The 13,709-nt window shown below is 30.1% G+C and overlaps 1 protein-coding gene across 1 annotated transcript; it reads right to left on the bottom strand.

Annotated features, from left to right (window-relative positions):
• Nucleotides 1–767: 767 nt before the first annotated feature.
• LOC132951173 (uncharacterized) lies at nt 768–13,084 on the bottom strand. The gene is made up of 5 exons (XM_061022930.1): nt 12,868–13,084; nt 11,124–11,525; nt 9,771–10,106; nt 9,066–9,395; nt 768–1,273 (listed from the first exon to the last, which is right to left on the bottom strand). The coding sequence occupies exons 2-5, from the start codon at nt 11,238–11,240 to the stop codon at nt 1,073–1,075; spliced, it is 984 nt and encodes a 327-aa protein (XP_060878913.1). The 5' UTR covers nt 11,241–11,525; nt 12,868–13,084; the 3' UTR covers nt 768–1,072.
• Between the last annotated feature and the right edge of the window lie 625 nt (nt 13,085–13,709).

Genomic DNA, 13,709 nt, shown 5'->3' with positions numbered 1-13,709 from the left:
GTGGACATACTATCTTTAATCGTGCTTCACTTTTGTCCATAGTAATTCTATTTTTATTAGAATACGATAAGTATTAGGTCACTTATTTTTGACTGGAACAATTTTGTTGAATTAAACATAGTGATTACAAAAAAATAAAATTGTTTACATTTTATTATTATTTTCAAATAAAAATTAAAAACATTTGAATATTCTAATAACAAATTTCTAAAACTAGAACTAGGGAATCGTGATCCCAACTAATATTGTTTAGTTGAAAATATATATTATTATTTGGTTGAAGTAATGTTACTATAGTGTTACTTGTATATTATAAGCCAAAGTTACAGTATTTTAGTACCTGAACACTTGCAGAGGTAAATTTTAGGATTCCTGGTAGATCTTCCAGATTTTTTGCTCCCTTCTACGTTCCTCTACATCACACTAGCTATGGCCGTAATCACCCCATCCACCGAATGTTACATCTAACATACGTGAAATTTTGTCGCTTACTATAATACTTGTCATATGAATAATCTTCAATAGTTAAATATATCTCTTTTTAAAATGTATGTATACACCGCACTAACTATGGCCGTTATCACCCCATCCGCCGAATGATACGTCTAGCATACGTGAACCTTTGTCGCCTACTATAATACTTGTCATATGAACAATCTTAAATAGTTAAATATATCTCTTTTTAAAATGTATGTATCTTCTTTTTAAGCTACTGTACCTTTGGTAACCACCCAGTTATGTATGTAAAATAAAATACAATAAAATAATGAAAAGTGAAAACAGTCATGTTTATATTTTACACGGAATGGGCCATGTTGATATTTTATAGGTAATATGTATTATGTATATTATATCGAGACACGCATGTATAATACATAAATGTGTCGTAGAGATATTGCGGTATAGTATTTTTAAAATCCGTTATTTTAAAATGAACCCTTTTCAGAGGTTCGCGTAAACATGTCGAGCGAAAATGTGTTTCAGGTAGGACGTGACACGCCTCCTCAAATGTATAATAAAATTTTCAACTCGCATACACTTATCACTTATCAGATATACAAAATAGACGATATCAGCTATAGTGTTTTGGGTCCATAGTGACGGAAATGAACTCTTCGACAATCTCTCTGTCCATGCCTGTGTATGCCCTGTGCACATCCGCGGCATCGTTTGACGGTCTCCTCTCCCTTCTGTCCGGTCTTGCCGGTTTCAGTTTTGGCGCCGTTCTGTGACTTTTCCACTTGGGCAAGGTTCTCGTTTCGTCGTAAACGCCCTTTAAACAAGAACATTTTTATCGTGTTTATTATAATAATATATTATATAAAGCAAACTGTAGCGGAGAGTACCTAGTTAATTTAACTGTGAATTCAATTTATTGCATAATAAAGTCGAGCGCCAAAGCGTGATGGCGTAACCTATAATAGGCATTAAAACGGGAAAAGTAACGTCATATATAGCGGTCAGCAGATAATCATACTTGTTAAGTACTTATTTAAAATATATTAGAGTATCTGAGTACCTACTTATTTTGTGTTTTTATATTTAAAAAAACCGAGAAAGTCGCTCTGCAGTAAATGTTATAGGTTCCATTAATCTATACATACTAAAAACAATTCTGAGTAAAGACGGACACGCCGCGGCCGTATTTATAATATATTCAGTTTATATTTAGTTATATGGTAGGTTAAACTAATTTTCAAGGCTGGGCATTAACGAGTTAAAAAGTTAATTTTATTTTAACTTTTTAACTTCACTAGTTACTTTTGGCTTTTCATTAATTTAACTGTTAACTTACTAAATTTCTTTCATAATTAACGTGAAATTAACGAGTTAATTTTTCATTTTAAGAAGTAAGTTAAGTTAATTTATTTTGTTTTTAATTTTATAATATTTCACTATTTCAGTCTATTTCGTTTTCATGTCAAAAATATGTATCGTAAATTATTTAAAGTTAAAAATGTATATCATTCGAATCTAACTTATATGGAAATATTGTATGAAGTATTAATAGTAATCTAAGTATTAACACTATATATCCTATAATTTAGTTTTGGGTTGGAGAAAAATTAAGTACGCTAGCGTTGTATAGACAAATTAACTTTTTTTTAACTTAATAAAAAGTTAACAAAAAGTGTATATTAACTTTTAACTTAACTGAGTTAACCTATATTAACCTATAGTTAAATTAACTTTTAACTTTTAACTTTTTGTTATTGGTGCATATTAACTACTTAACCGAGTTAAAAAAAACCATTAACTTGCCCAGCCTTGCTAATTTTTGCCAAAAATATGGCATATGTATTATATAATAATACAAATAATATTACTTGTATAAAAATTGTCTTACCTAGATCACAAAATAAGAAAAACATTGTAAAACCAATATTGCTCCACTCAGAATCTAAAATACTAAATTCTAAAAATAAACCCAAGTATAGATATTCTAGATATGTATTATGCTAAATTATTGGATCATTTTCTGTTGGGTTTTTGCTTTGTCAATTCAGCACACTCAATTAAAAAAAATATTAATCATCAACACATTAACATATTATATAGATAGGTACTTAAAACTTACTTACCTAGTCAAATTCAGACCCAGAAGACCTTAATAAATATAAGCAACTAAGTACATAAATGTACTAGAGATATTTTTTAAATGTATATGGTACCTATTTATATTAGTATTTAAATGCCTTAAAATGCATTTCAAATTTTTTTTAAAAAAATAAAGTATTGTGTATCTAAAATATACCTAATATCTGATGGTATTTTTATTTTGTTCAACTATAAAATGTATTAATTATCAAGTTGATTATTGTTATAATCTGCTGGTATAGTGTATATTAAGCCAATAGGCTGCAATACCTACACTTACCTACTTATATTTTGCTCTCCCCTCCCCCACGACTTAATTCCTGTTACGTTTTATTATAATTCCTAAATCGTTTATACAGAAACTTGCTCTTAAAATATTGTTTACTTTATATGTAGGTACCAATAATATATTATTGCTAATTTGAAATTTTGTTACAGTTATTATAAGTAGAGGATAAAAGGTAGGTTTTTGTTTTAAAGCAATAAAATTGAAATTGAGATTGATTTTGAACAGATGAAGAAATACATGCGAATATGCGATTTTGCTATATATTAAAGTCACGTAGGTATTAAGTTTTAAACTTACTTGTATATAGTTTACTTAGATGGTACCAATTTTTAATTAAAAGTTTGCTTTACAACAATAGGTACTTAAGCAAAAATAACAGTAGGCAAGTACCTGTAGTTTGAACTAGAAATTCAGTACCTATAGGTACCATAGTTCAATACGTAGGTAATTTATTTATTATAGTAACAACACCTTTACTTGAAGCTATTCAATGTTGCTATTTATCATTTAATTTTGAACGGAAGTTAATAACTAGGTGTAAAAAATATTTTACAAAAAGTATCAATTTACTCTATAAAATTGTTTTTCTTAACTATTAAGTTTGCAAACCTACGCAAATATTATATTATTTTCTTTCTAGAACAATATCTGTATTATATATAATATGTATTATTGTTATTTAGGTATAATAGGTATGTTTTTTACATATTTACCTACGCGTGTAATGTGGGAAATGGCAAGCAATACTTTCATTGTAAGTGATTTTCTATGATTTTTGAATTAGTGACACCTAGATCTTTTATATTGATAAATTATCTATACCTACCTGGTTACCTATTATTCAAACGTCCGAGTTATACATACAAATCTGAATCATACTCGGTTCTATGTCATACACTTGATACACTTATACCTATATATACTGTATTTTTTTTGTTTCTTTGTATCATAAATCATAATATACTAATTGTTATTTGTTAGTTGTTACAATTATTGTAATACTATAATATGTGTTTTTTTAGATTCGCAAAATAATGTTCGACGTTTTGAATTTTGATATTGAGAATTTTGATTATTTATTACCTACTGATTTACACATATCATATTTAGTCACAGTCCACAGACATTATTTTAAATATAGATACATAATATCATAATTGTACATGAAAGGCAAAATATACATTTAAACAATAATAACGTGCCACTTAACAGATCTGAACCAAAGACTCTAAATTTCTATCAAATTATGTAAAAATTCTGGAGAAATAAGGTAAGTATAAAAGTTATTAACTGAAAATCTAATTGACATTACCTACCTAACTATACACTATTGATCTGTTGATATCGATATGTAGGTACAATATTGAGTGAGAAAAAATGTCTTATTTCGTATGCAGTTAAGTTCTTTAAGTAGGTACGAAGTATCTATCATATTATTTATTTATTTATGATTCATATGAATACAAGGTCTAATTACAATAAAAACTAGTAGTTACACAATATAATTCAAAACAGAGCTTAATTAACATCTCTTTTTAATTCACAGAAACTATTAGGTAACAACAGGATAAATTAGATAAAGACGAGTAAAACAAATTAACATTTCTTATACCTTGTTTAGGTACCTACCTACCTTAAAAATTAGGATATTAATTCTGGACAATCAATTACATTGATGAGGAACTTAAACAAAAATAATAAATCTAATTTGTTCACCTTATTTCTGCGATATTTACATTTATAACATTTAGTTATTGTTCATAGGTAGATACATTCTCTTTAGATATTACAATTTATAGACACAAATTTTAAAAATCGATGTTGGATAGATTCTAGTTCCTTATTTTACCTCTGAATGAGTTAAATTGATCGAAACTGATTAAGTGCCCTTCTTACAATGTCCGGTTAAGTGTCGGTTAAGACTAACCAGCAGAATTTTATCGGTAACACAATAGACATTTTGCCAGTTGTTAGCGTTATCAGACACTTAACCGGACATTGTAAGATGCTCTTAGTGACTTGAGAATAAAGTTATAAAATACGAGTATAGGTGGGAACGTCTAATCAAAAAGCACGTTTCGAGTGGAATCCAATTTACTAAGAATTAAAAAAAAGTACACATATTACATATTACGTCATGGTACCTACTTAGTATACTTAGATGCTACCTATAGGTACCTTATTATATTCCTTAATATTGAATGACAATTTTCAAGCTTCTTCCATCTGTAATCTATAATCTATATAATATATAAATATAAATATGTACGCATGATGTGATCATAGTAATATACGAATCTGTCTCGAATGTATTAATATAATCTATTTCCATTGAGGATAATGCAGTTTTTTATACCGTAGGTATAAGAAATGAAAAAAAATAATAATAAATACACATTATACGCCTAAATATTTTATACGAAATAATAATAACAACAACATTAACAACCGTGCGATCGTGAACTGAATGCCTAACGGTTTCAAATTGCGCGACCAAAACATCGCTCGTATACACACACACACACGTTAGAATATAACTATACGACGACATTATATTATACATCATTACAGGTACCTTAAGATGTGTGACAGTTTTTCCTGAACGACAATTATTATTTCATACGGTCATTACACATTGTTCGTTTCGTACACGTCCACACGGTACACATACATATGTGGTATAAACCATATAGGTACACATTATATACAATACCTATATTTGTTGTGTATTTACTGTTGTCAGCAGCGTTCATTTTAATATAAATGCGTATAGGACATATCTAATGATAATAAATTATTCGGATCGAGTGGCTTCGGATCCGATCCAATTTGTCGACGGACGGTGACGGCCGACGAGGTCTGACGAGTGTCTCGTGGAGATCAACCCGAGTGCGCGTATGGTTATCATCGCCCACGTCGTGCGTGATCTAGGTGATCCCCTAGGACGTTTGGTGTCCGGTCGATAAAAAAAAAAAAATCGGCGTCCTCAATTCGTTCAGTTATTTCTTTGTTTGGTTCACTAATCACTTAAGCTTATAGCTAAGCTTTGTTATTATTAAAAATTGGATTATTGGGTTTATTTCATTTTTTTTTCTTATAGAAATAATTTTGATGTATATCCTTACTCCATATACATAAACTTTTCTCGGGGAAAATACCTAACTCTGTTTGCCACACAGTTTCACCCACAAGATCCGGTATTGCCCGTAACCATCGCGCCACCGACTTCTGCAGGTGTAAATGCCATAATGTAAAATATCCTCTCTCTCTCATATGTTAGGACTCATAATAGGTAGTGTTTATTCTCGCTTGGTGCAGTTTTTAGCGGCCTACATTATGTACATAGTGCTACAGTAGTATTAACGCGACGATTGCGTTTTTTTTCTTTAAATCTATTCTCTCCTATTCGTTCGTGGAGTACGGCTATCGCCGACCGACAGACGGACGCGTAGGAGAGAATAATGCGCGTGTTTGTAAATGAGAATGAAAAGAAAGAGACATTTCCATCCGAACCGATAACTGGGCTGGAACTAATTCCTTTACGTTTATTTCGTTTCATACCTGCTTATATATAATATATTTACTATAGTAGCATATTATTTATATATATATATATATATTGCGTATACGCACGCTGTCAATGTTGTTGTGCTGCAGAAGAATATAATAGTACCTACCTATAATATGATGTGATGTATATGTGTGTAGAGATACTATTTGAAGAAAAAAATAGCCAATTATATGATAGACGAGTCCGCAGCGGAACCGCTGCCATATACCTAGTTGCTGACGGTTTTTTTCGAGAATAAAAGTATATTATAAAAAAAACACGGAATAAAAGCGTAATACAAAAAATGTCATAAAAAAAAAAAAATAAATAACTATCTTCATCGTTAATATTTATTCATAACTATTGGGAATTATCCATGTTATTATGCTATTATTTTTTTTCACCGTTCGGTGACTGCGAAAAGTTGTTTAAAAATGCGTTCCGTGTGTATATTCTATTAGGTATTATATTGGTGTACTTATATATATTAATATATAATACCATTTGGCTTTTGCTGGTATAAGAAAATATTGTCCATGTATCTCTATAAATGTTACCACAACTATCTAGATATAAAGAAATTGTACAATACTGTGAAGTGTGTTATATTACTTATATTATATCATAATCTATGGGTAGTACAACGTATATCTAGGCAATTGTAAATGCATTGTGAATTGTAATTTTTTCTAATTCGGGAAAGCATCTTGCTACTCTTACATTTATATCTGTCAATAATATGCTGCTGTGATAAATGGATATTGGACACAGTCTACATCAGGGGGGGTACCTACTGTATATAGCTGGATTGAAATTAATTGCAATCGCTTATTTTTGCAATATTATTTGGATCAATGAACATGGCAGTGTAATATTTTTTTAAGTTTTTCAACTTTGTATATATAATATTGAGTACACTTTTTGGAAGTTATATTACAGAGTAAAATAAAATAAATCCTTCCTAAAATTGATATTATTGGAAAATGTTAATAGTATTATATTATAGTTTGATAGTGTTAAACCATTAAAGAGTAAAAAATATTATTATTCGTTTTATATGATTTAAAATTAACGGTCATTATTATAACAAACATCGCACCCATGTATCATTTATAATATATTTGTTGCCTATTATAATAAATATAATCTAATGGATAAACAAATTGTGATAGCATATTTTTTAGCGTTACTATCCAATTCATATTTTGTTATGCTTATAATAAATTCAATATTCTTCGGGCAAGTCACGGTGTCCGGAGAACAAGTGCCACCATCCCCCACCCGGACATGGCAGATACCTACGGGTGCCCAATTGAAAATCTGCCAAAACCAGTGTTCGGACTTATCTAGATGAATATCTAGATAATTATTAATTCATCTTTTATCTTATCTAGATAAATAGTTACAAGGTATCTAAACGTTCATCTTAGATAATGTTTTACTAATCTAAAAAAATTTATCTAGATACATTTTTTATTGATAAAAATCACGAAATTGTACAAATGTATTTTAAATATTTATACAGCTTCTCAAACCAAGTTTATGGTTTATAAATAATGTAATTATTTTTATTTATATCATTATTATTATTATGTTCCTAGTGCCCGACTAAAATATACATGAATTTAGAACCCATTTAAAAAAAAAATGATATCTTTTTTTTTCTCTAGATAAAAAAGTATTTATCTTTATCATTATCTAGATAAATATGAGTTAAGTTATCTTTTATATCTATCTAGATACATTTGAGTTGCATTATCTTTATCTTTATCTAAAAAAATACTTATCTAATCCGAACACTGGCCAAAACTACACACACGTGTTTACCAACCAACAGTATCCTCCCCTACAAACAAACAAACAGCTAATGGCCATAGTTGTTGCCGGGCTTAATGATCAATTGAAAAAAAAAAAAAAGTAAATACAATTTGATACTTAGGTACATACTTTATTATAAATATTTAAGGTACCTATTCGACTTATGTAGAAATTATATCGATATCATATAAGTTATGATTTAAATTCACTGCAGATTGTATAATATCTTTATATTTATTTACATTAGGCACACTAACAAGTAACAATAACGTGTTAACTATTTTTAAAGAACTTATAAGTGTTACCTATTCGTGCGGATGTGCGGTTGGTTCGTCCTATCTATAACTTGCAAGCTCATTTCATTTTTTTTCATCAAATGTCTTTTTAAACGCGCTAACCGCAGAATTATTATTTTGATTTGTTAAAAATATAATAATATATTATATTACTCAAATCGGTTTGAAAACATTTATATGGGTTTGTCATCGTGACATGAAAATTATTATTGTTGTACTAACGGTTGTTATACAGGTGCTGCAGGTGCTGCAGGTATAATATGTGTTTATGCTATAGTCGCAGCTGATATAGGTGTATGTTTATATTTTTTATGCGACTAACGTCTAAATATAACACGTATAAATAAAAAAAATAATTTAAAACTATTCCGTACGTATAATGGTTATCATAATATTATCATAGACGAGGAGAAAACTTGTTCAAAATACATTTCTACTTTTCTTTTTCATTCAAGTAGAAATGTCAAAAACAACTGTAAATCGGTGAAAAATCGATTTAAATAAAATAACTTACCATTTTATTGACGTAGACCTGCCCGGGATAGTTTGTCTGTTGACGAGGTTGGTCCAGCTGAGATGGAGTTTGTTGCACCAACCACTTTTGTACAAGTTTCTGTTTGCTTCCAACGCTTGAACTGCAACACGACGAACTCCTGTGTCTTGAATTCGACCACGAAGTTTGTTGTTCACCGGCCACAATCAACCTAACGAGTCGGTAGAAACGGAATGCGGCCAACATTGTGGTTAGACATTGTACGGACGTAGCCAGTAGTAAACCTAAATTCGCCAACACGGGGGCCCAATTTGTCTGTAACTGATCCGCTGTCAACGTTTTGTAATGTGTCTGCAACAAACGAAAATATGATTATGGTTTAGACCAACTACAGTTCTCAAACTTTTTTGTTCGCAAAAATCGGGAATCTCAATTTTATATCTTGCACCTTATATATCTAATCTAATTTTCGACTATGATACGAAATACGCTGTTAGTGGTTACCTATACGTTAGGTAGGTAATAAATAATAATAATGTAACCACTATAAACTTTAAAATATATTGTAATTCCAGACATAGTAATATTGTATATAAATCATGTTTTGATCGAATTTAGGTACAGCTCGAACGCGTTAAACAATGTTTTGTCACACGGCTAAATAATATCATGAACACGAATATTGTACACACGTACGTCTTTGCATAATTTCAGTTTGAACCTAACCTTGTCTTTTGGAATGATGTAATATGGCTTCTGCGAGTCCTTCAACAGTCCAATAGCTGTAAGTATGATGGCCAGATTACTGACACCCACGGACACTAAACACAGAGCCAGATAAATTGTAACGGACAGTGGAGACAGTGTCCTATCTGGCGAAAGACATCCGTTTAAGCTGGCCATCAGTCCAACTACTCCGTTGCCCATGGCCATCGCACCGCTCCAAAGGCCGGCGCCCACACTGGACAAGGACGCCTCGTGTAACATCGACAGCACGCCAAAAACGACCATTAGACATCCGGTAACTACTTGCATCAGTCCGATCAGGCTGATGTATTGTATCTAAAAACAATGATAATTTTTAATAGTTTACAATTTTGTTTTTTAAATGTTTTAATAATATTACTATATTTTATTAATTAATACTAATGAGTGAATAGATATAGACCCAACTTTAAAACAATTAAAAAAACAAAATATATTTCAGTTATAATTATTTGTATGTATAAGTGCATGCGTATGACATAATATATAGGTATTTGAAAAAACGTACTTGTATAATATATACCAAAAAGATAATATTATATTATTTAATGGTTTTATTCAGCTATTTTTTAAAATTAATATAATACATATTATAACACCGGTTACGAGAATTTTAATTGTATATTTTGTTTCTTACTTTATATAATAAGTACTGTAGTAGCTACTATTATCGTACATTGAACAACATTTTGTAAATTTCAATAACTTAATTTGTTATTTTGTTTTAAATGTATCCAGCTACTATAGGTATGTAGCCATGCCGGATAGTCTTTTTTATATTAGAATATATAACAATTCTAACGATGTATATTATAGTAAGTTCTTAAACATAATTAATACTACCTATATGTTAAAAACTAGATATTATGTGTTATATAAGTATTTAAATGTATGTTTTTTTAAACATTTTTAGTGTGACAACACCGTATAATAAATAATAATTGAATTTTGAAATAAGTATAGGAATCATTGTATTTCTTATTGACTAATGTAAACTAAGAAAGAAAAATACGTTTTTAATAAACTTAGTTAAAAACGTTTAATTATTATAACTTTGTCTTATTTTAAAATGTCACCCACATTGTTTTTCGTTTCGGCCTACAATATAAATTGGATGGATTAAAATACTAATAATTTAATTGTTTTCGTATTGTCTACGGCGTTGACCTAAACTCGTTTTCAAACAATGGCACCAGCCACCAATGTTCCAAAAAGAAACCATTCGATTATATAATTATTAGATTTTAGTTAAGCACTTTACTGAACTACATATATATTTACTAATTAGGTAGGTAACAAAATGTAGGTTCGTACTTGATCGGAATGGTGACGAGGTTTACAGGCGTCGGCTGGTTTCTGGGGCGTCTTGACTACAAAATCGGCTTCGGACGGGTAGTATGAGGGAGTCGAAGCTCCCATTTTCCTGGACATATTGTCACTGAAACATGTGCTCGCCGCTACTATAAGTGAAACAGTAATGCGTGTCTTCTCCTTTGGGTGTTACCCCTTCCGGAATGCACGCGCAGCGCGTCCGACCGTGTATATGTTGTAGCAACGATTACTCTAAAGACGCAACGACGCCACCGGACGTACTTCCGTCGTCTTTGCAATAATAATTATTTATCTGTTTCAATGGGCGTGAAAATTACAATTTCCCAATACGGTATCGTTGCTGGTTTACGTTCCAGTCTGCAAAGCTAATCAAAGTCACCTAAACTGTATAATCAAAATTCAAAATCCAAGATTTAATATTTATAGCAATAAATAATATATAATAACAACTATAAGTGTCGAGGTACCTGTATAATATTCAACATAAATATTTATCAAGATGTCATGACTTATATGAGTAACGCAGTCTACAATCTATTATATAGAGCAGTGCTGGCTTAAACTTTTTTACTAGAATTTACCAAATTTATTTGTTGTACGCTACTCAACCAAAAAATTGTCTAGCTTCACTCAAAATTTGAAGAATGCTTTGCAAGAATCTCTTATATAGCTCTTGGGTTTCTCTTTTTGTTCCAATTCTAGAATAAGAATCCTACCTATTTCAGTCTAATTAAAATTTAAATACTGTCAAATGTTAATATTTAATTGTTACAGGTGGTTTGTTTTATTTAAAATGTTTTGACGTATTATTACATATTGTGTTTACAAGAATGTTAATTTTTATGTTTTTATTTTGATAGTTTTACTATTTTTAATTTATTGTTACAGAGTCCAGATCATATAGCTTATCCTAAGACAAATAAATATTATATTTATATAGTTTATAACGTTTTAATATTTGAAGATTAAAATAATTTTGCTCATTTTATACATTTAAATGATATAGTAGATAAGATATAAGTTTATAATTGGGTTTTCAAATGAGATTTAATATTATAATTTATAAAATAAACTTGCCTTCTTTTATTAAGACTTATGAATAACTAATAAGTGATCACTATTGATGTCCTATTATCATTTATTCAGTGAAGCATACAGTTTTCTACATCCACGATGTACATCAACGAAAAGTTCACCTACTGGATATTCCTTTTAAATGATATAAGAAACCTAAGCATTTTAAAATATGGTTATTATATTATTATAGTCTATAATAGTAGATACTAGGTATATGTACTATGTAGGTACATTGAACTTGAAAGTTCCAAAAATTAGTATTTGAACAAATGCATGATTAATTGACAAATCGGGGGCTAGCATGTTTGGTGAATCACACAGTATTCCGGGTAAATATTGAGCAAATAGTTTATTTTATTAAGAATCATTTAAAATTTAGTTGCAGAACCGAGTAGTTGACTTGGTACACTTATTTTGTGATATACCTACCCCTTTATATATACATCCACTCAACAAGCACCGTGTTTTTGTTTAATATTCACAACTCACGTACAATTATGTTTTAAGATACTCAATTAAATTAAGTGTGGTTTTATACTTTATTTAGTTTTGTTGCATTATGTTATAGTTGATAAGTTTCCCAAAGTCCCTTGCTATAGCTCATATTATATGAATATTATACTCAGCTGGTATATATATATATACTTACTATGTATAGGTATTTGCTATAAATTTCCGACTTCAAATGAATCTTATATAGGTACTGTTTGACGTGCAGTGTTGATGTAATCACAAGATTTCTTTAACGATTTGGATTTTATATATTATGCGAACGCCGAACTGTGGGAGCTGTCTTCATACGGTTAGAAAACACGATCGAATTAAAATCAGCTGCGTAATGATGGACGTTCGTGACTGATCGTCAATCGGCGCCGCGGTGTAAACGACAACGGAGAATTTCTTCAGTGGCTATTACCGGCGGCGGCTGTGGAGCCATTGACATTGACCACGTCCCCCACCCCCCCTGCACGGTCCTATTGCTATTATTTTATTTCCGTTATATATCTTTCCTATTTTTTCCTCTCCCTCAGTATTTTTAAACGGTATCCTCATTGGTATTTTTTTATTCGTAACGCACCATAAATGCCCTCGTGATACAGTTTTTATGTTTTTTTTTTTCAAAACCGATTAGTGATTATACATTTCATATATATATAATTCTACTATTTATGCTCATACTAGAACAGAATTATTGTCTACAATTATTGTTGACGTAATTTGATAACTGTATCTTTATAATATACTTTTAATTAGTTATATTCCCTAGTTGTCATTGTATGATTGTATAACAATATGTCTATATTTACTACAGAGATACAAAAAAACATTTCAGGGACAAGTATTGTAGCCAGCCAGAGATATATATAATAGTATAATACAATTATAAAATTACTAGAATCACAACTTGTTATGTCTTATTTTTATAGGAATTAGGAGCGATAAAGTCACGCGTACCGAAAAAAAAATTGCGCTTGCCTAAAATTTAAGCGC

Source organism: Metopolophium dirhodum, chromosome 8, assembly GCF_019925205.1.
Source record: "Metopolophium dirhodum isolate CAU chromosome 8, ASM1992520v1, whole genome shotgun sequence".
In the NCBI taxonomy this organism is placed as follows: Eukaryota; Metazoa; Arthropoda; class Insecta; order Hemiptera; family Aphididae; genus Metopolophium; species Metopolophium dirhodum.
This window is presented reverse-complemented; position numbering and strand designations above follow the sequence as displayed.